At 47.8% G+C, this 22,355-nt stretch overlaps 2 protein-coding genes across 2 annotated transcripts in view; one reads left to right on the forward strand and one right to left on the reverse strand.

The window, feature by feature from the left end:
* The window catches only part of BLOC1S6 (biogenesis of lysosomal organelles complex 1 subunit 6), a 308,964-nt gene that overhangs the window by 283,577 nt on the left and 3,032 nt on the right, over positions 1 to 22,355 (reverse strand). The window lies entirely within an intron of this gene.
* SLC30A4 (solute carrier family 30 member 4) overlaps positions 1 to 22,355 on the forward strand; it is a 320,947-nt gene that overhangs the window by 41,556 nt on the left and 257,036 nt on the right. Inside the window, exon 3 of the mRNA XM_086958260.1 lies at positions 20,232 to 20,385. Within this exon, the coding sequence (XP_086814386.1) occupies positions 20,232 to 20,385 (154 nt within the window). The remainder of the gene's footprint in view (positions 1 to 20,231; positions 20,386 to 22,355) is intronic.

Consider the following 22,355-nt stretch of genomic DNA (forward strand, 5'->3'; position numbering starts at 1 on the left):
GCCCCCCTGTGGACAGGAACGTGGCCAGACGCTACCGCCCGGCACCGGGCGACCCTTGCTTTTTGTCCACCCACCCCACCCCCGAGAGTCTGGTCATCCAGGCCTCCAACTCCCAGACCGCATTCCCGTCGGCCCCGCCCGACAGGGAATCCAAGAGATATGAGCAGTTCGGGAAGAAGGTCTTCTCGTCTGTGAGCCTAGGGCTACGGTCAGTGAACACCAACTGTCTTTTGGGCCGCTACACCCACACTCTGTGGGACACGGTTGCGGAGGTGCTGCCACAATGCCCTGAGGAGGTCAGGGCTAAACTCAGCCAAACCCTTGCGGACGGCCGAGATGCGGCACGTTTTTCTATCCGGTGTGGGCTGGATACCACGGACTCACTGGGCAGGGCGATGGCAACGACGGTGGCGGTTCGACGCCACGCCTGGTTGAGGTCCGCCAACTTCTCGGCCGATGTCCAGGCCACACTCCTGGACATGCCGTTTGATGGCCGTCGCCTCTTCGGCGACAAGGCAGACCATGCGCTGGAGCGTTTCAAGGACTCCAGGGCCACGGCCAAGTCCTTGGGCCTTACGGCCCCACGCCAGCAATCGGGTGCCTTTCGCTCCTTTCGTGGCCACGGAAGGGGCGCCCCACCACGTACCGTCAGCCACGCGCCGCAGAATGTACAGCAACGCGGTGGCGGACGTGGGAACCGCCGTGGCGGTGGTCGGGGCCAGCGGCGAGGCCAGTCCACACCTCCCTCAGCAGCCCCTGCCTCAAAACCTTCCTAGTCCGAGTTTTCAGGCCCATGTGACGCCTGTGGGAGGCAGGGTTCGCCATCACCTCTCCCACTGGCATACAGTCACTTCGGACAGGTGGGTGCTGCAAATTGTCCGAAGGGGCTTCTCCCTCCCCTTCGAGTCCTCCCCTCCATCCATGCCACCTCAATACCACCGTGTGTCGGGGGATCACTTGCGACTTCTGCAAGAGGAAGTTTCGGCCCTCTTGGCCAAGGGGGCCATCGAGCGCGTTCCTGGGCCAGAAGTAGGACGTGGCTGTTACTCCCACTACTTTCTGGTACCCAAGAAGGGCAAAGGGGGCCTACGCCCTATCTTGGATCTGCGGAACGTCAACGGCTTCCTCCGGACGGAGAAGTTCAAGATGCTCACTTTGGCTCAGGTCCTGGCTGCCCTGGACCCAGGAGACTGGATGGTAGCGTTGGACTTGCAGGACGCCTATTTCCACATCCCCGTCCTGCCGGCCCACCGGCGTTACCTACGGTTCATGGTAGGCCAAGAGCACTTTCAGTTCACTGTGCTCCCCTTCGGCCTTGCCAGCGCCCCACGGGTGTTCACGAAGGTGATGGCGGTGGTCGCAGCCCATCTGCGCAGGCAGGGGGTATCAGTCTTCCCCTACCTCGACGACTGGTTGTTGAAGGCGGGCTCGCCCCAGACAGTCGTCAGCCACCTCCAGACTACGGCCGACCTCCTGCACTTGCTGGGGTTCTCCATCAATGTGCCGAAGTCACACCTGTGTCCCTCTCAAAAGCTCCTCTTCATCGGAGCGGTTCTCGACTCGGCGCAGTTTCGGGTTTACCCACCCGAACAGCGGGTTCGGGATATTCAGGCTCTGATTCCTGTCTTCAGGCCGTTATCCCGGGTCTCGGTCAGGTTGACGCTGCGGCTTCTGGGGCTGATGGCCTCCTGCATCCTTCTGGTGCGTCACGCCAGGTGGCGGATGCGGGCTCTGCAGTGGGACCTGAAGTTTCAGTGGGCCCAGCATCAGGGCAACCTGTCCGATCATGTCCTGATCTCGGAGGGCACTGCGAAGCAACTGCAGTGGTGGCTCCCGGACCGCGACTGGGTCAGTGGCAGACCCCTCTCCCTACCCCAGCCGGAGCACGTAGTTGTGACGGACGCGTCCCTCCAGGGCTGGGGAGGCCACATGGGAGAGGCGGAGATCAGAGGCCTCTGGTCTCCGGCGGAGTCCCGGCTCCACATCAACCTTCTGGAGCTGAGGGCGATTCGTCTTGCACTGAAGGCATTCCTCCCCTCTGTCAGGGGGAGCGTAGTGCAAGTGTTCACCGACAACACCACCGCCATGTGGTACTGCAACAAACAGGGCGGTGTGGGGTCGTGGACCCTCTGCCAGGAGGCTCTGCGCCTCTGGCAGTGGCTGGAACATCAGGGCGTGTCTCTGGTGGTTCAACACCTGGCAGGCTCTCTGAATGCCAGGGCGGACGAACTCAGCCGCCGGTGCATGATGGATCACGAATGGCGTCTGAACTCGGACGTGGCGCAAGGTCTCTTTCGACAGTGGGGAGAGCCTTGGTTAGATCTATTCGCCACAGAAGAGAACGCGCAATGTCAGCAGTTCTGCGCGTTGGAATTTCCAAGGCGGCACTCGCTCGGAGACGCTTTTCGTCGCGAGTGGAGCTGCGGTCTGTTGTACGCCTTTCCGCCTATACCACTTCTGCCCAGAGTGCTGAAGAAGATCAGGCGCGACCGGGCCCAGGTTATCCTTGTGGCTCCGGACTGGGCACGAAGATACTGGTATCCCGAGCTACTCAGCATGTCAGTCGATCCCCCGATTCGTCTGCCTCTTCGGGAGGACCTTCTGTCGCAGCAGCAGGGGACGGTCCTGCACCCGAACCTGTCCAGTCTCCACCTACAAGCTTGGAGATTGAGCGGCGGCAGTTGAGGCCATTTGACTTGCCTCCCGAAGTCTGTGATATCATTCTGGCAGCCAGGCGTCCCTCCACAAAGTCGGTATACGCCTGCCGGTGGAACAGATTTGTGGCATGGTGCACAGCAAAGGCTGTGGATCCTCTCTCTGCACCCCTTTCGGAAGTGCTGCTCTTTCTTCTTTCCCTTGCCCAGCAGGGCTCTGCTCTGGGCACTCTTAAAGGGTACCTTTCTGCTCTATCAGCCTTCTTGAGGCTACCAGATCAGCCTTCTTTATTCAAGTCCCCTATTGTAAGCAGATTTCTGAAGGGCATCACGCACATGTTCCCTCCTGTTCCCTTCGTGATGCCCCAGTGGGACTTGAATCTTGTTCTCACCTATCTGATGTGTGCTCCCTTTGAGCCACTTCATAACTGCCCTCTTCGTCTCCTTACTCTAAAGACGGCCTTCCTGGTTGCCATCACCTCTGCCAGGAGGGTGAGTGAGCTCCAGGCTCTTTCTTCTTCTCCACCTTTCCTGTCTGTTCATCCTGATAAGGTGGTGTTGCGTACACGACCTTCCTTTCTGCCCAAGGTTGTCACGGCCTTCCACATCGGGCAGTCCATCACTTTGCCCACCTTCTTTCCGCCTCCGCATCCCTCGAAAGAGGAGGAGATGCTCCACCGTCTGGATCCAAAACGTGCGCTCTCCTACTACCTAGACCGCACTCGCCAATTCCGGGTGGATGACCAACTCTTCGTTGGTTACGTGGGCGCGAAGAAGGGGAAGGCTGTACACAAGAGGACCATCTCTAGGTGGATCATCTTGTGCATCCAAGCATGCTACTCCATGGCGAGGAAGGAGCCCCCGGCTGGATTGCGGGCTCACTCCACTCGGGCCACGGCAACGACAACTGCCCTGGGCCGCGGTGTCCCCCTGCAGGACATCTGTCAGGCAGCCACGTGGGCCTCGCTGCACACGTTCGCAAGACACTACTGCCTGGACAGTCAAGTCCGGAGGGATGGCTTCTTTGGCCGTTCCGTCCTCCAGGACTTTCTGGTGTGATATTGGTTCGCAGACCCACCACCGGGGTTGGTATTGCTGGGGTATCTATTCTAAGGTAAGGAATCTATCACTAACGTGTCTCTTTCAGATGCACAAGTTACTACTTGTGTAACGATATATCTGTAAGAGACATTAGTTAGTGATAGATTCCTTACCGCCCTCCCATCCTCCCCGTTCTGCGAACCGATATTTAGGGTTAAGGTCATCCCCTTTCAGGGCCCTAGTTTCATGGCACCAGTGTTAGTTCTATCATGGCTCTGCGTATCTGGCGCGGAAAAGCTGTGTTATCAGAACTGACGTCAGCGCGCATGGGCGCCGTCTATATACTCCGATGACGTCATCCCGGCGCTCACGACGCCGACGACGGACGCGGAGCCGCAGACGACGCCTACCAGCGCGCAGGGGTATTGCTACGCAAAAATTTCCGGATCCAGTCTGACGCCTGGGGATATTCTAAGGTAAGGAATCTATCACTAACTAATGTCTCTTACAGATATATCGTTACACAAGTAGTAACTTGTGCTTCTGCGCATTCCCATAGAAGATATGGCAGAGTGCCTGTCTCCCCACATCCCCTCCAGTAGGACGCGCTCCGGGATGGGTTGCCTCTGTGGAGCCTAGCAGGTGTGAGGTACCAATACCAACTTCATAGCTGACTCCCTGCCCGCTGGATTCCTCGCCGTGTGGTTGGCCCTGTAATAAATCAACCGCGACTCCCGATTCCTTTGTGACCAGCCATTTCTCAAACTCAGTCATATGCCTACCAATAAGGGGACCAATCTCTGGTTGCGTGAGCCAATGCCTAAGCTGGAAATATTGAAAGATCTGTGGTGAGGCGAGATCGTACCCCTGGGACAGCTCGGTGAAGGAGATAAAGCCCTCCAAGTCGAAGAGATGCCCCGCTGATCTACAGCTGGAGCCTCGCCATTGTAGGAACGATCGGGGGTCAGTTCCCGGGGTAAACTCAGGATTATCCAAGAGAGCAGTAAGCGGCGAAGGGTAGGTTGTGAGTTCCCGTCCAACAGCGACCGAGTCCCACACTTTCAATATGGTGCGCGTAATGGGTGAGTGCTGGAGATAGCGCCATCGGTGTAGGTGGTGAAGGAATGGAGTTTTCCACAAAGATGTTTGAGCCATGGCTCTGTCTTTGAAGAGCCATCTCTTCTCCGATTCGGGCCTATACCATTCCACTAAGTATCTCAACTGCGCAGCTTGAAAGTATTGTTGTAAATTAGGAATTCCCAGGCCCCCCTCGTCCATCCCGCAATATGCTAATTGTTTGTGCATTCGCGGTCTCCGCCCCTCCCAGATAAAGTACTGGATCGCCACCTGCATATTTTTATTAGTCCTGGCCGGTGGGGACACGGGAATGGTTTAAAAGACATATAATATCTTGGGGAGTGCCGACGTTTTCACAGCTGCGATTCTTCCCAGCAGGGATAGCGGCTTTTTTGTCCATCGCTCCCGATCCTTTTGAATTTGCGGTGTTATGTTAGCATAATTCAACGCAACCGTTCGGTCTGTAGATGGTGTAAGGGTAATACCCAGGTAAGGGAGTTGCAAATGAGTTGACAGACCCCCTCCGTACGCCGGTGCTCCATGTTGAGTATGAGCATTTTTTAACAGCGGAAAGCCTGACACCCTGCCGAAAGTTTCAATCTCCTCCAGGAAGGCCGGCGCTGAGCGCTCAGGATTATCAAGAGCCGCCAAGATGTCATCCGCATACAAGCCGATGGAATGCGGCTCCCCGCCAAAAGTTATCCCTCGGATGTCAGGGTGGTCGCGCACTCTCTGTGCCAGGGGTAATATGTAGAGCGCGAACAGGAGTGGGGAGAGGGGACACCCCTGCCTGGTGCCATGTTGAATTTCAAAGGGACGGGGGTATAAGCCATTAAGGCGGACCCATGCCTGAGGGCAGAGGTAGCAGCTTGCAACCCAGGCTTGAAAGCGCTCTTCCCACCCTAAAGTGTGCTAAAACCTTACTTAAAAAGCCCCAATCGACGCGGTCAAACGCCTTTTCAGCGTCAATGGCTAGGAGTGCAGTCCGATTGCTGGAAATGGGCTTTGTCGATCAAGTGAAGGAAGCGTTTGGTGTTGTCACTGCATTGTGTGCCGGGGATAAAGCCCGATTGATCCGGCTCTATGATCCCTGGGAGTCCAGGGCCAAGTCTCGAGGCCAGCACACCCGTAAAGAGCTTAAGGTCAATATTAAGTAACGAAATTGGCCGGAAAGCGGAGCATTGAGTGGCATCTTTGCCCGGCTTAGGCAGCACTATTATGTCTGCCTCCAACAGGCGGGATGGAGACGAGGCCCTGAAATGAATTAAAAAGCCTTGTAAGCAGGGGGGCAAGCAGCGGGCAGAAAGTTTTATAAAAACCGGCGGAGAAGCCATCCGGGCCCGGCGATTTTAGGGGTTTGAGGCGATAGATGGCACTGATCACCTATATAACCACAAATACCTAAAGATCGAAATTACTATTCGCCTACCATAAGACTAAGGAGCTCGGACCAAATTCTTAAAGCTTAAAAGCAGGGCTTGAAACATCCACTCGCTATGGTGAGCCAGATTTAATCAGGACTAGCTATTTTTTAGGGCCTACTCGCCCTCTCTGGTGAGATCTTGTCAGATTTGCTCGGCTTTCTGAAACAGAGGTCAAAAGTCAGTTTGTCTTCATACATTTAATTTTCTTTCTGTGACTGAAGTTATAAGATTTTGTAAAGTGAACTGTTTAACAATCACATTGAAACCAAATCACAGCTCAAGTACATTACAGTTAGGTCGAGTAGATTATTCAAGTTACTAGACCTGCAGGTCTATTATTTTTATGATTTTTCGAGCCCTGCAGGGGTTAAAGGATCCAGTCTCTCTAATTTTCTGCTTCATGGGTTTAGTGAAACTGTACCTCTGATTGTCTTTAAGTATAGCTTAAAATCATTCTTGTATTAGGTGATTTTATTTAGGTGGCACCAAGATATCATCCATGTACCTTCTCAATGTAAACATGTTTGGTGGTCGCAGCTCAATGCAAGAAAGCCTGTTTATCATACTTCAAAAGAGTTTTTTTTCAGACTGTGTGCATCTCTAGGTGATGAAGGTTTTACTGCTGGGTCAAACTTTTTTGGGAGGCTGGCCAGCCCCCTGCCACACATTCAGATCATGGCTCTGTAGCTATTGTTTTTTAATGGGCTCCACCCCCACCCAGGTGCTCCTGGTGGTTGAACGTCTACCTCCTCTGGTATCCAGTGATCTGGGTTTGAGGTTCACGGAATATCTAACCTTGAACGATATGTGGGCAATATGTGGACCAGATCGGTTTACCACAGTGTTCTACAAGAGATTTGCTACTCAACTTCTTTTCATCCTAACTTCTCCTTTTAACAACTTAATAACTACCACGCGTGCGACCCTTAGCAAGAATCTTTTGCTTTGATCCCTAAACCAGGCAATAATTTGATGCTTTGCCTTTTCAATCACCCAGTCTCCTTGCTTAATTTGGACTTCAAGCTTTTAGCTAAGCTACTGTCTAATAGATTGGACGGGCTACTTCCTGACTTGATCCATTCCAATCAACACACTTGTGACCGTCACAGGGCTACCAGTGACAAAACCAAACAAGTCCTGCACTTGATTGATCTAGCCAGAAAAAAATGGTAGAGCTGCAATTAATTTATCCCTTGATTCTGAAAAAGTGTTTGATAAGGTAGAATAGGGAATGTTCTTTGAAATCTCGCAGGGTTGGCCTGGTTGCCCGATTTCATGGCTGGATTTCTGCTGTTTATACCCCCCTCAACACCCTCATAGCTGAGATCAGAGTTCATGACCATGCTTCAGTCCCTATATCTATAAATAGGAACCCATGAGAAGGTTGTCCCGCGCCCCCCTCCTGTTTGACCTTTTCCTAGAACCCCCCCTCCTTCAAAAGAGTAGAGACCACCCACAAATACATAGTATCTGGTTCTTCCATGACATTTTGAAAGTTTTGTGGATAACCTTCTTCCTACCCTCTGAGAGTCCAGAAAATCACCTCTGGCCCTTACCTCTCTGTTGAAGTTTTGAGAAGAGGCAGGCTTCTGAATAAATATCACTAAATTGAAGGGACTGGTTCTAGTCGGAATCAATGCTTTATCTGACATATTAAACTTTGTTACACCATTTTGCTGGTCCATGACTCAGTTTTGTATTTTAGTACCTTCAAACCTGTGCAGAAACGAACTGTTTTCTCGCGTATGAGGCCAAATCTTCATTAGCGGCTGGGAGGAATCTTTCTTGGGTGGGGTGCATATCTGCACTCCAGATGACCTTGTGGGCTCTCATTCTGCATTTATTCCAAGCCATGCCCCCTACTCTAAGGAGAGAAATCCTCTCCCGCCTACATGCGATTTGTATGAATTGCATATGGGCAGGTGGCTGAACACGACTTGCCGCAAAGATATGCATGCAGCATACCACGGAGGTTCCAAATATCCCTCTATACCATCAAAACTCATAGTTACGCTACTTGATAGAATGGTTGCGTAGAGAAACGGATAAGCGGTGGTGTTATATTGTTAAAAATGTGTCTACTTGACACCATTGAAGTTCCATGAGTCCCCAAAAGTTTGCAATGTTGGCTGTTGTCAATCTCCCTCCCCACCCCCATCACACAGGCTATGCTTGCTGTGTGGGACTCTTTCCTGCAAATAAGGCCCCACTTCTTTCCCCTCCCCACTCATGCCCATTGTTTTAAATACAGACTTCACACCTGGCATGTCCACTAGCAACTTTTTAGTCTGGAGTTTCCATCTTTGAGATTTCTATGCAGATGGTGCACGGAAGTCCTTTGAGGTTATCAAGCACGAATATGGGATCCCCAAGTCTGAACCCTTCCACTTACTGGAAATCGGACATTGGGTTGCGTAGCCTCATAAGGCTGGCTCCACTAGGACCCTCTCACCCACATGCAAAGCGTCCTTCCAAACGCAATAGGGGAAAAAGATCTTGACATCTCACTAGACCCAAAACTATGGCACTAGATTTTCCTCTGCACCAATAACTTTGCATTTCTTGCTTGAGGCAGGCAGATCCTGTACAAACTATTTTGCTGGGACCTTACCCCAGCCTGCCTATACGTAATTCATCTCACTCGCTCTAAAGCTTGCTGGGCGGTGCTACTGGTCCCCAGGACCCTTCCTACACATTCTGTGGTTTTGCCCTGTTAGGGATTTCTGGGATAAAGTATTTCTTGCCATCTCTCGCATCGAAGATCAAGAGATTAATAAACTTCCCAACCTGGCTCTGCTTCACAGGTCATAGGAGTGTTTATATTCACTGTACTCGACAGCTAGTAAGTGGATCTCTCACCTTCTGTCAGTGGCTTAACACTGCATCCTTTTCTTATGGGAGAATTCTGTTATGCCAACTAATGATCCTTTGCTCCATAAGGTTTGGTATCTCTTGGTGCATGAGAAGATGGCCTACGATGCTGATAAATCCTCCCTCTTTCTCTGATAATGGTGCAAAGTTATCTCCTATTTGAACTTGTGACATTAGAGTCCGGACCTGTACCCATACGATGCAAGCTCTGGGTCTGCCGGTCCTTCATTGCTCCTCCTGTGCCCTCGGAAGACTGATGATTAATGATTGTTGCCGTATGGCTGGAGGTGGCCCGTAAGCGGGGGTGGGGAGTGGCTTGCTAGACTTGTTAAGTGGTGGCATCCACAGACAGTTATGATGGTTTACTTTTTTCTCTGCCTCTTTTTGAGAAAAAATAATTTAAACTATCTATTGAAACTAAACTTTAGTCATTACTTGTACACAAGAAATGGACAAAACATTGTTCAGATAATCTATTTCCACCCAAACTTCGTTTCATATTAGTAAGGTTAAATCTTCACAGCATTGGAAAATGACTATCAAGATGCATTTTGGATAGATTTCAAGTTCGAATTAAAATACAGCCAGAAAAAACATTTGTTTAGCCGTCTCAGACTTGCTGGCTGCAGTGCTTGTTTGGGAGGACAAATATGCTTTAAATGGTACTGTCTCTTATATAAATAGTGCTTGAAAATTGTGTGCCTTATAACAAAAAGAATTTATGTAACCTTTCTCGAACCCAAAACCTCATCCTTTTTTCCTATCTTGTTAATCTCAAGGTTATTTTTTTGGGAGAATTTAACTTGTTTAATTACTTTTAATGCCGATGTTTCATCTTCCCCACTCACTCCCTTGCTGCCGCTCAACCACAATCATTTGGTTTGGGAGCTACTTCCTTAGGTGCTCAGACTGTACAACTCCATAGCGGTCACGTTTTCAGATTGCTTATGTTTTGACATTTCTATCTTTTCAGTGTGCTTATGTATAATATTTTAATGTTCTCCGTGTGACACATTCAGAGACCGTTTATCACGAGTTGGAAAAAAGCAGTTATGTCACTTTAGTGCCCTTTAATCTCCCAGAAATCTTGAACGATCAAAGGGGCAACATCCTCTATGTACTGCTACTTAACTCAGACGTGTGTTTAACGCAACACACAAGTTGCATCATTCAAGCAGTTTGTTCACAATGTTTGCATGCATAATAAATACATTATTTATTGAGCTGAAGAACGAACAGTAAAGGAACAGTCACCAGGATCTTGTTCTGCCCTCCACCAGCTCAGTGCTTCTGCTCGTGACTCACAAGCATTGACATGGAAAGTTTGTAGCACTTCAGTTCCTGCTTGGAAGCCACTGAAAGTACGAGTGCTCCAAGTACTTCTGAAAGACAAAGCCACTTTTAATAAGAGAAACATTTAAACTTCGACTTGTCGGTCCATCTGTCAAGTATGTTACTGGGAGTCCGTGACCTGGATCCATTCTTCTTAACAATTCACTGTGGTGTGCAGCTCAGTCTGTCAGCCGAGGTGCCTAGTCCTAGCAGCCTGAGGTGCCAATACCAACTCCTGTCACTGACTTCAAGTTTTGGAAGTTCGTACCACCTGATGGCAGACCTGTTTATTCCTCGCACCATCAAGAGCTACATCCAAGAAATATTTTATGCACTATTCTTGAGATTCTGTCTCAGTCTGAAACAGCATCAATCACCTTTAACAAAGGAGATGGCCAAGCTGCTTGGGTTCTACTAAGAATCATGCATCAGGCCGGCCCATAACAGCAAATCCTAATTAGCTGTAAACCTCATGTGGTAGGAGGGAGTAGGGCGGGCTGCTGGGTAAACACACCCCTTCACTGTAGAGAAATAGTAACGTCGTGTCAGCTTAGTCTGCTGATTTGCCTGAACATTCTGATAATACTTGGCATGCTCAAGTTGCTACATTGTTATAATGTAGTTTTAATATCACTCTAGTGCTGTAAACTAGTTGTAGTTTTGTAACCATGATGATGTGATGCAGCTGTAGGGCTGTAATTGTGTTATTGAAACAGAAAAAAGGAACAAACCATAGAACAGATTGAAGTTTCCAGCACTACAAATACGGTAAGAGGAAGCATATAGAAATAATGGGAGGGAAATACAAAAATAATGATTCATAGTAACGTGCACGCAGTAATCAAATAATTGAACTAGAAGCCACATGCAAGGATAGTGATATGATGGGTGTAGATACTGCGTTGTTTGGGCCTGGGAGGAGGACCTGATGTCTGCCCGGGTAGCCAGATAAGTTTAGAGTTGGCTCCAAATGTCTGGCGGGGATTCACTCCTAGTAATCCTCTATACGTTCTTGGCAGTAGGCAGCATGAGCTAATCAGACAGTTGTGTTCTACTCCTGCGACCATAGTGAGCTGCAACCCTTCGCTAGGCGAGGAATATCGGTATCGGTATTGGCGTCAGCCGACGAGTTTCTGCAGGGACTTGTTTGATGAAGCCCAGTAAGACGACAATGGGGAAACGAAGTACACAGTCTACAACCACTGATTCTAAACAGTTAAGTACAGCAGTCCAATAAGCGGCGAGCGCAACGCAGGCCAGGACCAAACGAGATGCAAAAAGTCAGCGGTAGGCGCTCCACAATCACACAGTGAGACCAGACACATCCTAGTGCAGAGCAGCTGGGGTGCAATATTTATGCAATGAAGAATATTTATATGCATGAGTTTCAGTCAGGGAAAACAGCCTGCTTAAGGATCAACAATACCTCCTTTTTTTTTTCTTCTCTCTGTCAGTTCCCCACCCAGGTCCACCCGACACTATGACCAGGCCAACAGCTGGAGCAAAGGGGCATTGCAGAATACAAGTTTGTGATGAGCCTCTTAGAAGAGGGAGTAGTGAGTATGCAATCAAGAGCATGCAATCAAGAGCATGCAGAGTAGATGCTTTACTAGGAAAGGAGCTCTGCAGGTGCAGCACAGCTGAAAATCAAGGAATGTCAAGAGGCAAACACCCAGCTCGAGCCTGCAAGTCATACAGGGGCAAGAATTTGCCAGCTGGATACAGATCTTCCATCTTCACAAGACCTAGCCTGCGCAACTGACGTTTTGGAGATTCCTCCTTTGAAGGAAGTAGGACTGGGTAATCGTCAGGAGGAAAATTGGCAGAATAAAGGCAAGGCAGTCCGGCCTTGCAGCACAGGTTTTGCCATGCCAAAACGTGCATTGGACGGTATTATGTCCCCATGCGGGCACCTGGGGGAAGTGCTAACGCCTGTACCCAAAAGGGAACTCCACGGCCACATCCACCTCCACCGCAGTGTGAGGCAAATGCTGGGCAGGGTAGACCCAATAATGCACGAAATGTGTTTGGATACAATAGTAGTATAACTCGGTATCAGGGATGCAGATGCTCCCTGTTCTAAGGGAACTGTCAGCTTCTCCCAGGACAATCGTGTTGTCTCCCAGCCCAGGCCAGCTGAATCAAGAGGGATCGTGTATGCCTTAGAAAGGCTATTGTAAGAGGGAACAGGATATTCACATACAGATAAAGCAATTTTGGAAGAACCACCATTTTGGCAATAGCGACACGCCGGGTGAGAGACAAAAGTATCTGATCCATACTCGTGTATTGGCCGCCAACGATGCTGGCACTCAACCTTAAAACTCACTCCAAATCTGGGATACATCCCTACTGATGACAATCCCTAGGTGTCGAATGCTATTAGTGGACCATTTAAGAGGATATTCAGTGGAACAACGCTCAGTACACTTACTAACTGCAAATAAGGTTAACTTCGACCAATTAATTACTATTCCATAAGGACCAGATAGAGGGTGAACTCTCGCAATAAGGGTGTAAGATTCATGACTGGGGGGATGGCAATGGAGTGCATCCCACGAAGACCTAATAGCCTTGTACGTGGACGATGTACTCCTCTACATGGCGTACAGGCCAGATGCTTGCAGATCCTCAAACTCTTCAACGAAGCATCAGGACTGAAAACTAACCCTGCAAATTCACACTGGTCCCATTAAACCCTTCCTGGGAGTGTATGGGCTGGCAAATGAACATCTCAATCAGATGTCTGAGTTTCTGATATCTGCATAGCAATACACCCGGAACTAATATGGTCCTTTACCATGGCCCATTGCTGGAGAGAACCAAAGAGGATCTGGGTAGATGGCAAAATCTTTCCTTAAGTCCAATGGGGAAAATCGCTTTGTACAAGATGATGATCCTCACCCATTTCCTATACATATTACAGATATACCTCTACACCTCCCACAACACTGATTCCGCGGCCTGGACAAGGCGTCAACCTCCTTCCTTTGGGGGAACTCAAGGCCCTCGTATGGCTGTGGCCCACTGCCAAATGGCCTCGTATAATGGGGGCATGGGAATGGTAAACCTATACCTTTTATTACATTGCTACACGTCTGTTGGTGATCAATAAGTGGATGTCAGGAGGATGAGCGGATCCGGCACACCATATGGAGCTGAAAAGGTTGGGACTCCTACAGATCCAAGCAATGCTTTGACTCACCAATCCCTCCGAATATCCCTTCTGTCACTATATCAGTTCTCCTTGCTTGATGCTCCACGCCCGCTACACCCGGTGTGAGCACAAAACCACCCTACAAACACCCCTGTGGCAGCGCACTTAGGTGGGTGAAGTGGCGAGGCTGGAGGGATTTCAGAAATGGAAACTTATCGGTATCACCCAAGTTGGGGAGGTCATCTCCGAACATTTCTGGACCTCCAACACATATACACATTTAACACCACACAATTCCACAAATAACTGTAGCTCCGGCACGTGCTCACATCATGTATACGCAATAATACCACACTCCCTGAGCTCAGCCCCCTTGAAGCGAAGATACAAATGGGGGAATTGGGAAAAGGAGGGGTCTCCTGGATCTATAATTCCCTCATTATCAACTCCACCACCATGCTGGACAACCTATGGACCCGACGAGAGGGGTAACTGGGCCCTGTGGAGGAGGATGACTGGAGGGATGCCCTTATGGCTCCCCCGGGTGATCACCATTTCAGCAAGTTTGAGACTGATCCAACTTTGCTACTTCCATTGTGCATATCTCACCCAGTCAGGCTAAACCGAGCAGGATGTCTGCCTACCCCGAGATGCACCGTTGTGCTCTCAGAGGGCCTCTTAGAGATACCTACCTGAAACACAGGAATATATTTTTTCCCTTTTAGGAAGAAATGGTGGCAACGCCAATGCACTACTGCATTATATTTTACCTTTTTAATCAAAATATAATCAAGCTGCATTCCTAAACATATGCATGTTTACACATAGGAGTCCTCCTTTGATGCTGAACAGCCGCAGTTTTCTAAGAGTACTCTTGGAATATTTTCTGAGCAGTCTCAAACTTGCTCCAATTATAGGAGTGACCCTGCTTGACCAAAGTTTCAATTTGGTGAGTGAAGCGCCTTGTAAATCTCATTTGGCTTATGTGCATCTCATAATATGCACAGACTTTTTCATATTTTTACACTGGGACTACAATAGAAGATAGTTGATGTGAATCCAAGATTCTCGGGTTATTTCATATTTTCTCCTAGGGAACATTTTTATGAAACAAGGCCCAGCATGTTACTCACAGATTCGAGCTAATGCACCAGATTTAAAGTTAAGTTTGCAGCCTATAAATCATTGGCCCACAAGGGATCTAAAAGCTGTACCTTTAACCCTGTACAGAGTGTCAAAATGAAACCTCCACCTCCCAAGAGCTTGGCCCCACTAGCTCCTCAGACTGCCTACCAGCATCATTTGATTATCCTCTATGGTACCAGGTCAAAGCACTAAGGTAAATTAAAAAATTCCTGTTTACATTGAAACAGATTCATAGTTGCACTGCTACTGATATTTGTGATTGAGGACCATTTTTATACAAAAAAATACAAAACTACTTTGATCTTTAGATTAAAAGCATGGGGCTAATTTTCCGCATTTTGTTTTCAACAGCAGAAATTGAGCTGATGTAATGGATATTTAAGGTCTATAACATTGTAGGTGGAAAGGAGTAGGTAAAACACTCTTGAGTTTGGGAGTAGATGAACTTGCAATCTGTAGAGCATTATAAACCATACAGCCTCCATTACCCAGGTTACTGAGTCAGTGCACATCTTTATTTGGGAAAGGACACTACAAACACTTCTCTGTACCAAATAGTTGCCCTGGGAAAGTGAGTACCTGCAGTTCTGTATTTTCACTTCAAGCAACGATGCTTTCCAAGGTTGCACTTTATTCAGACCGCCTGTCTAACGTTTGCTAACTCTTCACATAGACGGCCACCAGCTCTGTGTGGCCCACCAATGTTCTTCACTGCCACCAGGGTCACACCTTATCCTGCCTTCAGTTCCAGCTATTCGCACTGTAATTCAATGCCTGCGCCTTTGTTAACATTACATGAAAAGGGCAAACCCGAAAGTACTGGGACCTGGGTATTCAGTATTACAAGGAAAGAGGTCCCAGCGGAAGAGCTAGGGAAAGACCTAGAACTAGGGGAAATACGAAGTGCCATCAAGCGTATGGCCCGCAACAAAACTGCAGGATTGGACGGACTGCCCATAGAATTCCATGCGAAATACGTTGACTTATTAGCACCCAGACTCCAAGAAGTCTACAAAGAGGCATGGGAGTCAGGACGTTTACCACAATCTATGCGTGAAGCGTTAGTGATACCGCTGCTGAAACCAGGGAAGGAAGGCAGAAATACAGCCTCTTACAGACCACTATCGATGTTTACTACTGACTATAAAATATTGAGTAGTATCTTAGCGACCCGATTGTTACAGCACATGACCGCACTAGTCGACGAAGATCAGGCGAGTTTCATACCAACGCGAAACACAACTGCGAACATTCGACGCTTAATGCGACTGCTGGGAGAAGACCACCCGGAGGCACAACACCCAATGGTACTATCGGTAGATATTGAAAAAGCCTTCGATAGCTTAGAATGGGAATCCATACTAATATAATAAAGAAAGAGCCCAAATCTTTGAGGCCGGTAATCTCAGGAACCACAGCACCAATTACAACACCCAATGCAGCGTTGAAAAGGGCAGTTGCAGCAGAAGGACATAGGCTATGCAGACGCCCACCATATACATTCAAAAGGTAAAAGAACCGTGCCAGCAAAGTAGTCCCTTGTGGGCGTGTCTGCGTTGTGCTGTGGGCATGTGCTGGGGGCGGACAAACGCTGGGGGCGTGTGGTACGTTCCACCCTTCATGCCATGTCTCATATCGTGTGCTAATCCCACCCTGCTCCCTTTAAATAACCCTGCACCCCATAATCATAACCCACCCTTACTCCTTAAAATACCCCAACACCCTTAAACACTAACCCATCTTAACCCTATAAATATACCCTGTACCTCAAAACCTATCCCTAAACCCTAAAAATACCCCTGTACCCCAAAACCAAAACCTAGCCCTGAACCCTATAAATACCCCTTTACCTCAAAACCCAAACCTACCCCTGAACCCTAAAAATACCCCTGTGCCCCAAAACCCAAACCTAGCCCTAAACCCGAAAAATACCACTGTACCCCCAAATCCAAACCTAAACCTGAACCCTAAAATACCCCTGTACCCCAAAACCCAAACCTAGCCCTGAACCCTAAAAATACCCCTGTACCCCAAAACCCAAACCTAGCCCTGAACCCTAAAAATACCCCTGTACCCCAAAAGCCATACCTATCCCTAAACCCTAAAACTACCCCTGTACCCCATAACCCAAAACTATATCTGAACCCTTAAAATACCCAAACACCCCAAAACATATGCCCCTATACCCATACTTACCTTATCCAAACATTTTAAAAAAACATGCTTTTACCATTCATGCATTTTCAACGAATTTTGTTGTAAATGTATGCGTTGTAAAGGCATATAAAATGTAATGCCATGCGTTATAATGGCATTGCGGAGTCATGGTACTTTCGTAATGAAAGTATGCGGAGTGATGGTATGCGGAAAGAAAGTTGCGGAATAATGGGTGTTTTTCCTCATCCGGTAAGTACATTGGTCGCACGGCGGCCCACATCTCCAGCAACATACTCATATTTTTCTCACCACCCATTTGAAAAGTGCACAGGTCTCTCTCATTGATGGCCAGCACCGACATACACTTTTAGACACACCTCCCGCCACAAGTTCTAGAATTGCGAACTTTAGAGCTGGGGAGCTATGTTCGAATCTCGGCATCAGCTCAACATCCTGTGATTCCAGGCAAATCGCTTTGTCTCCCCGTGCCTACCACAAATGAATGTGTTCTTCTGTAATGTAAATTGTGCTCATGCCATGTTGTCGAGTTTGCGCTATATAATATTGCAAGGAAAAATAAAGTAGGGAAACTCGAGTTCACACACTACTGAACGCGCACTCTTAAGTGCATCAGCAGTGCACTGTGAATCGGAGCGTTTCACGGGCCTGTCACAGATAAGAAATGCTATCGAAACTAAATCCTACAAAACAATATATACTGGCCGGCAGCAATTCATACCCGGACAACTTCTGGACGGGCTGCTAGTATCTATATAAAGTGCAGGAACGATTTGGCCTGGGAGATGGTTATTTGCAATGGACGAAAGTACTATACACATCTGCAATGGCTAGTGTAAGGGTAGGCACACTAATATCCTCGCAATATCCTGTAGAATGAGGGACAAGACAAGGGTGCTCATTATCCCCATTGTTATTTGCTTTGGCTGTAGAACCCCTCGCGACTGAGATAAGGAAGGGAGACCACTATGGAGGATTAAGGAGTAAAGACGGCCAACAGTATATATCACTGTACGCAGATGACCTACTACTATTCCTTGAAGATGCTGACAAGGCACTGACAGGAGCTGAAAGATTGCTCTCGGACTTTGGGGAACTATCGGGATTGAGAGTCAATTGGCCTATCCAGCGCGAAGGGGGGAGACACAGCCCAGGACGATACGAATGTTGCGATGGGATCCCACTTGCCTGAAATACCTAGGAGTATGCATCTATCATGAGACAGCAGACCTGCTGGAAGATAATATAGGACGTAGTATAAGGGCCCTGAAGGGCAGTATGACCTTTTGGACCACCCTTCCACTATCAGCGACAGGCCGTTTATAGCACTGTTAAAAATGAAAGCATTCCCTAGGTTTTTATATTATTTCAGAACACTGCCAGTGTGGATACCTAACCACATTTTTAAGTTGTTGAAATCACTTATAGTGTCTTTCCTCTGGGGCACGGGGCGACGCAGAGTAGCACAAGCAACGCTCGTAAGGCCTAAGATCGAGGGACGGTACAAAAGGGGGGTGGTGATGGACGGAGCATCTGAATCAATCAAACACTCACACCCAGTCAAAAGATCTAGGTTTAATCCATCACCGTTCTTTAGCCCACTCTTCCACCCCAGTTCAGACATGGCTATATGCAAATCAGTCTGACCCTGTGCCTCATGAGAACAGTCCAGCCAGAACTGCCAAGCCACGACTTCCCTGGACCGAAAACAAGCTTCCGAGGACCGGTTTCTGGCATTCCAGCCGTCTTCAGCCCGGCTTGCTTGAATCCAGTGGCAAAGGGAGCAAGGGACTCACGTCTGAGCATACCCTGCCACACTTAAATGCGGCTGGCATTGTGCCTGTCGATGCACATGAAAGTGAAAGCTGCGGCCGCAGTAACCTGACCCACGATGAGGAATGCCGCGCCCCGCTGCTCGCTCCCGAGAGCCTTAGGCCTTTAGGAGTTAACTTTTGGAAGAAAGGCGGGACATGCTGCCATCTTTTGCCATTTGCGTGCTTTCATTACTGAAAGCAACAAGCGAAAGGCCAATAGAATATGTGGGAGTAAACTAACTCCCATGGAGAAATTTAGTAACAGTGCGAAGTGCACATAAGCCTCCCATAGACCAGCGCATGCGCTCTGCGCTAGGCTCGACCTTAAAATAGTCTGAGTCACAGGAAAGGAAGTTAAGCTTGCTGTACTATTTGTACTATTGATTCCAGAGTTATACAGTAAATATGCAGGAATGGACACAGTACTCTTGGATAAAATCTCATCCACTTTTTAACCACTATCTGTACAGCAAATGTTCAAATACATGATATTTGAAGCACGTTTCTAATTCGTGCTTTAGTAAGGTGGATGTGTAAACTGTAATTTCAGAGTTGGATAATGGGGTTTAATTTAACTCTCTTCCTTCTATCCTGTACTTGTACACCCATGCACCATGCTAATCCACAGATCACTATTTTCGAAGTTGAGAAGTGCATTGAGGTAAATGTCACAAAATATGTGGCTTCATTTTAACAGGAAATTGGATTTCACGCTAGGTTCCTCATGGTACACAAGGAAAATGGGTGACTTTTTACATCTTAGTTGGTATAATGGAGTCCGGATGATAAGTTGTTTGGTAATCTGATTTAACTTCAACATTCCCTACTGGCCTCTGAATCCAATTTGTATTGGGAGAATTGTTATATCGGTAAACAGTTTCCTGTCGCCAATAATCTTAACAGAATTTAGCTACACATTTTTATAAACAATGTGCTGGCTTTAAGTACTACTGGGCTGTAAACGGTTTTATGAGCTTTGATTTCTCTGATGGTGAAACTTTGAAAAATATTACCGTAAATTAAGTTAGTAAATTAGGTTTTCACCCCATTTCGCTATGTTGTTGCCGTGCACGTGAAAAGAAAATAATTGTGAGTTGAACTGGTATGGCAAGAAGGGAAGGGCTACACGGTGGTGGAGCCACTTTTAGGCATTTTAAACTGAGCTATTACATGCTAAATTTTCAGTTGTTTCAGTAGAGACATTCCAATTGTAGGCCTGAATTGAAGGTTTAAGTACCCTTATTAAAATGGTAAGTAAATATTTTTTCTGTAATGCCAAACACACACATTTTTCTGTGTGACAGATCGAGGAGTTGAATTAGTTTCAGTTTATTTTCATGCTCAATGGGTTTGCCTTGCTTTTAGGTAATCTGGAAGGATATTTTGAACATCATTTGTCGAAGACAAAAGTTTCAAATTAGTTACTGTTCCCTTTGCATGCCGAAGTATATTGGAGTTTGGTCACTGTGCAAGAACGAGCTTGAGCCTTATATCTCACAGCTGTCTTTGTGTTGTCTGTTTTTTCTTTCTTGTTTTACAGAGGTCTTATCCGCTATTATTAGTGTTTTATTGATCTACATTCTTACTGCTTTCCTGTTGTATGAAGCTGTTCAACGGACTATTCACATGGATTATGAAATTAATGGAGATGTAATGCTTATAACCGCAGCTGTGGGTGTTGCCGTAAACCTAATGTAAGTTCTTAATGTTAATTTGGGAATACATTTGGGATAAAGCGCAAAAGAAGTGTTGCATTTTAGCATTTGTTTGCACTTTGAGCAATATCACATCAGGCAAATTATGTGAATCTCGCTTTAAATAGGGTTGGAACTGGGCAAATAATGTGTAGGACTGGGTAGGAGATGGAGGTGTCTAATCATCACCTAATCCTCTCAGGATAGCTCATTGTCACTCTCTTGACTTCAAATCTCTTGTCCCTGAAGGGTTTCATACTGAGGTTATTGGCTTCAACATTTAGCCAGTTGCCAAACCACAGAGTTGATTGTGAATGTAATTATGATCCTTCTGTGTTAAGAGCATTTTAGACTTATCGTGTTGCAGTTCTGACGTGGGGCTTGCTTCGGTTCTTCTTTCCGTCATTGTCTTGATGCTTTCTCACATTGTGCTGGTGGTTGACTGCAGAGCCTAATATCTGGCTGCTGCTACATACTTAAAAATTGAAAAACTTAGTTCTCCTATTAGTCAGTACCTTAAGGTCTGCGATTACTTTTCCTCTGTATGACTTAGAAACCTTTGCTCTTGGAGTTCAAGCTACTAAGGAGTTGTACCTTTAACCCTTCCTGCATTCTCGACTACAGTTTACCCGTGTAGATTTTGTCTTTGCAATGGAGAATTTTTATTCCAGCTGCTTTTGAAGATTTTCCACAAATTAGAGCGAATGAGTGGACATCCTAAGCAAGAATGTATGAGCTACCACCAGCACTTTTGATTTGATAGTAGTTATCCTCACTGCACTTCTTACCGTTAATAGTAGATTGTTTGAGGCAAGCTTGATATCTGTATTCAGCATATCCCTCAATCTAAATAGTAAACCCATAGCCATCTCACTTTGGGTTATATGGTATCTGACCAGATTTGATTGAGATTGGTTTTATTTAGTTGATTGGGGCGTTTCACATTCCTCATTTTACTGTATAACATTGTAGGCAGAAACTTGAGGAAAGAAAAATCTAGCATTCCCTTTTCCATGATTTTTTAGGTCGAGCAGACCTAAAAAGCATGCAAAGCATGCTTTGTCTGCGAAGACCTCTTTTGTTGGCGTGTTAGGGGGAATGTGAGACAGCGATCGCCCACGCGCTTTTCCCTTCCAGATTTCACCGCGGGACCGCGCCTCTCTGACGCCCTTGCGCAGAATAACTCACAGCCCCTGCTCACACAGACACAGCCAGCCCCCACCCCTCTGCATGCACGCACACACACAGGCGCGCGCATGCACACACATACAGGCACACGGCACACAGCCCCCCCCCTTACCTTACCGGAGTCGGGCTCGGGCTCGCACCATCTGCCAAGGGAGCCCCGCAGAACACTCGAGCTCCTCTACCAAGAAGCGGAGCTCTCCCCATAGGCATGGGAGCCCCGCAGTCTCCCCGCTGGTCTTCACCCGGGCCCCCTCCTGGGACCCGGGACTTCATGTGGTACTTCTCTGCTCCGGGCTCGCGCTCGGCAAAACGAAACTGCAGAGTGGCGCGCATGCGCAGGCAGCCCCCGCCCTCCCACTCATCATCGGCTGCAGGGTGATGCTCGGCTGATTCAGGCTCGTTTGCTATTTCCATACAAGATGCTGTGTTTTCTCGAGTCACCAGTCAGGTCTTATTTCTGTAAATATAATCTTCCATATGTCTCAATAACCATGAACGATTTGGATGGGCCTTTACCATCCTGTGTTCCATGTCCCACAAACAGCATGCTCGATCGCGCTGTGGATTGACTGCAACCAGCAGGTAAACGGACACACCATGTGTGCGTTTCCGTCCCCTTGACTCTATTACTTCGCATAGATTGAGCGCTCACTCATGCTCTTCCCCTTCCTCCTCCCCCTTGTTTTGTCATTATAGATCACCCGATCGGTTGCCCGGCGGGATTTTTGTTCATTTACGATACCATTACGAACAGTGAGTTGTTGTACCTCCCGGCATTTACC

This window comes from Lissotriton vulgaris, chromosome 2_1 (assembly GCF_964263255.1).
Source record: "Lissotriton vulgaris chromosome 2_1, aLisVul1.2, whole genome shotgun sequence".
Classification (NCBI taxonomy): domain Eukaryota; kingdom Metazoa; phylum Chordata; class Amphibia; order Caudata; family Salamandridae; genus Lissotriton; species Lissotriton vulgaris.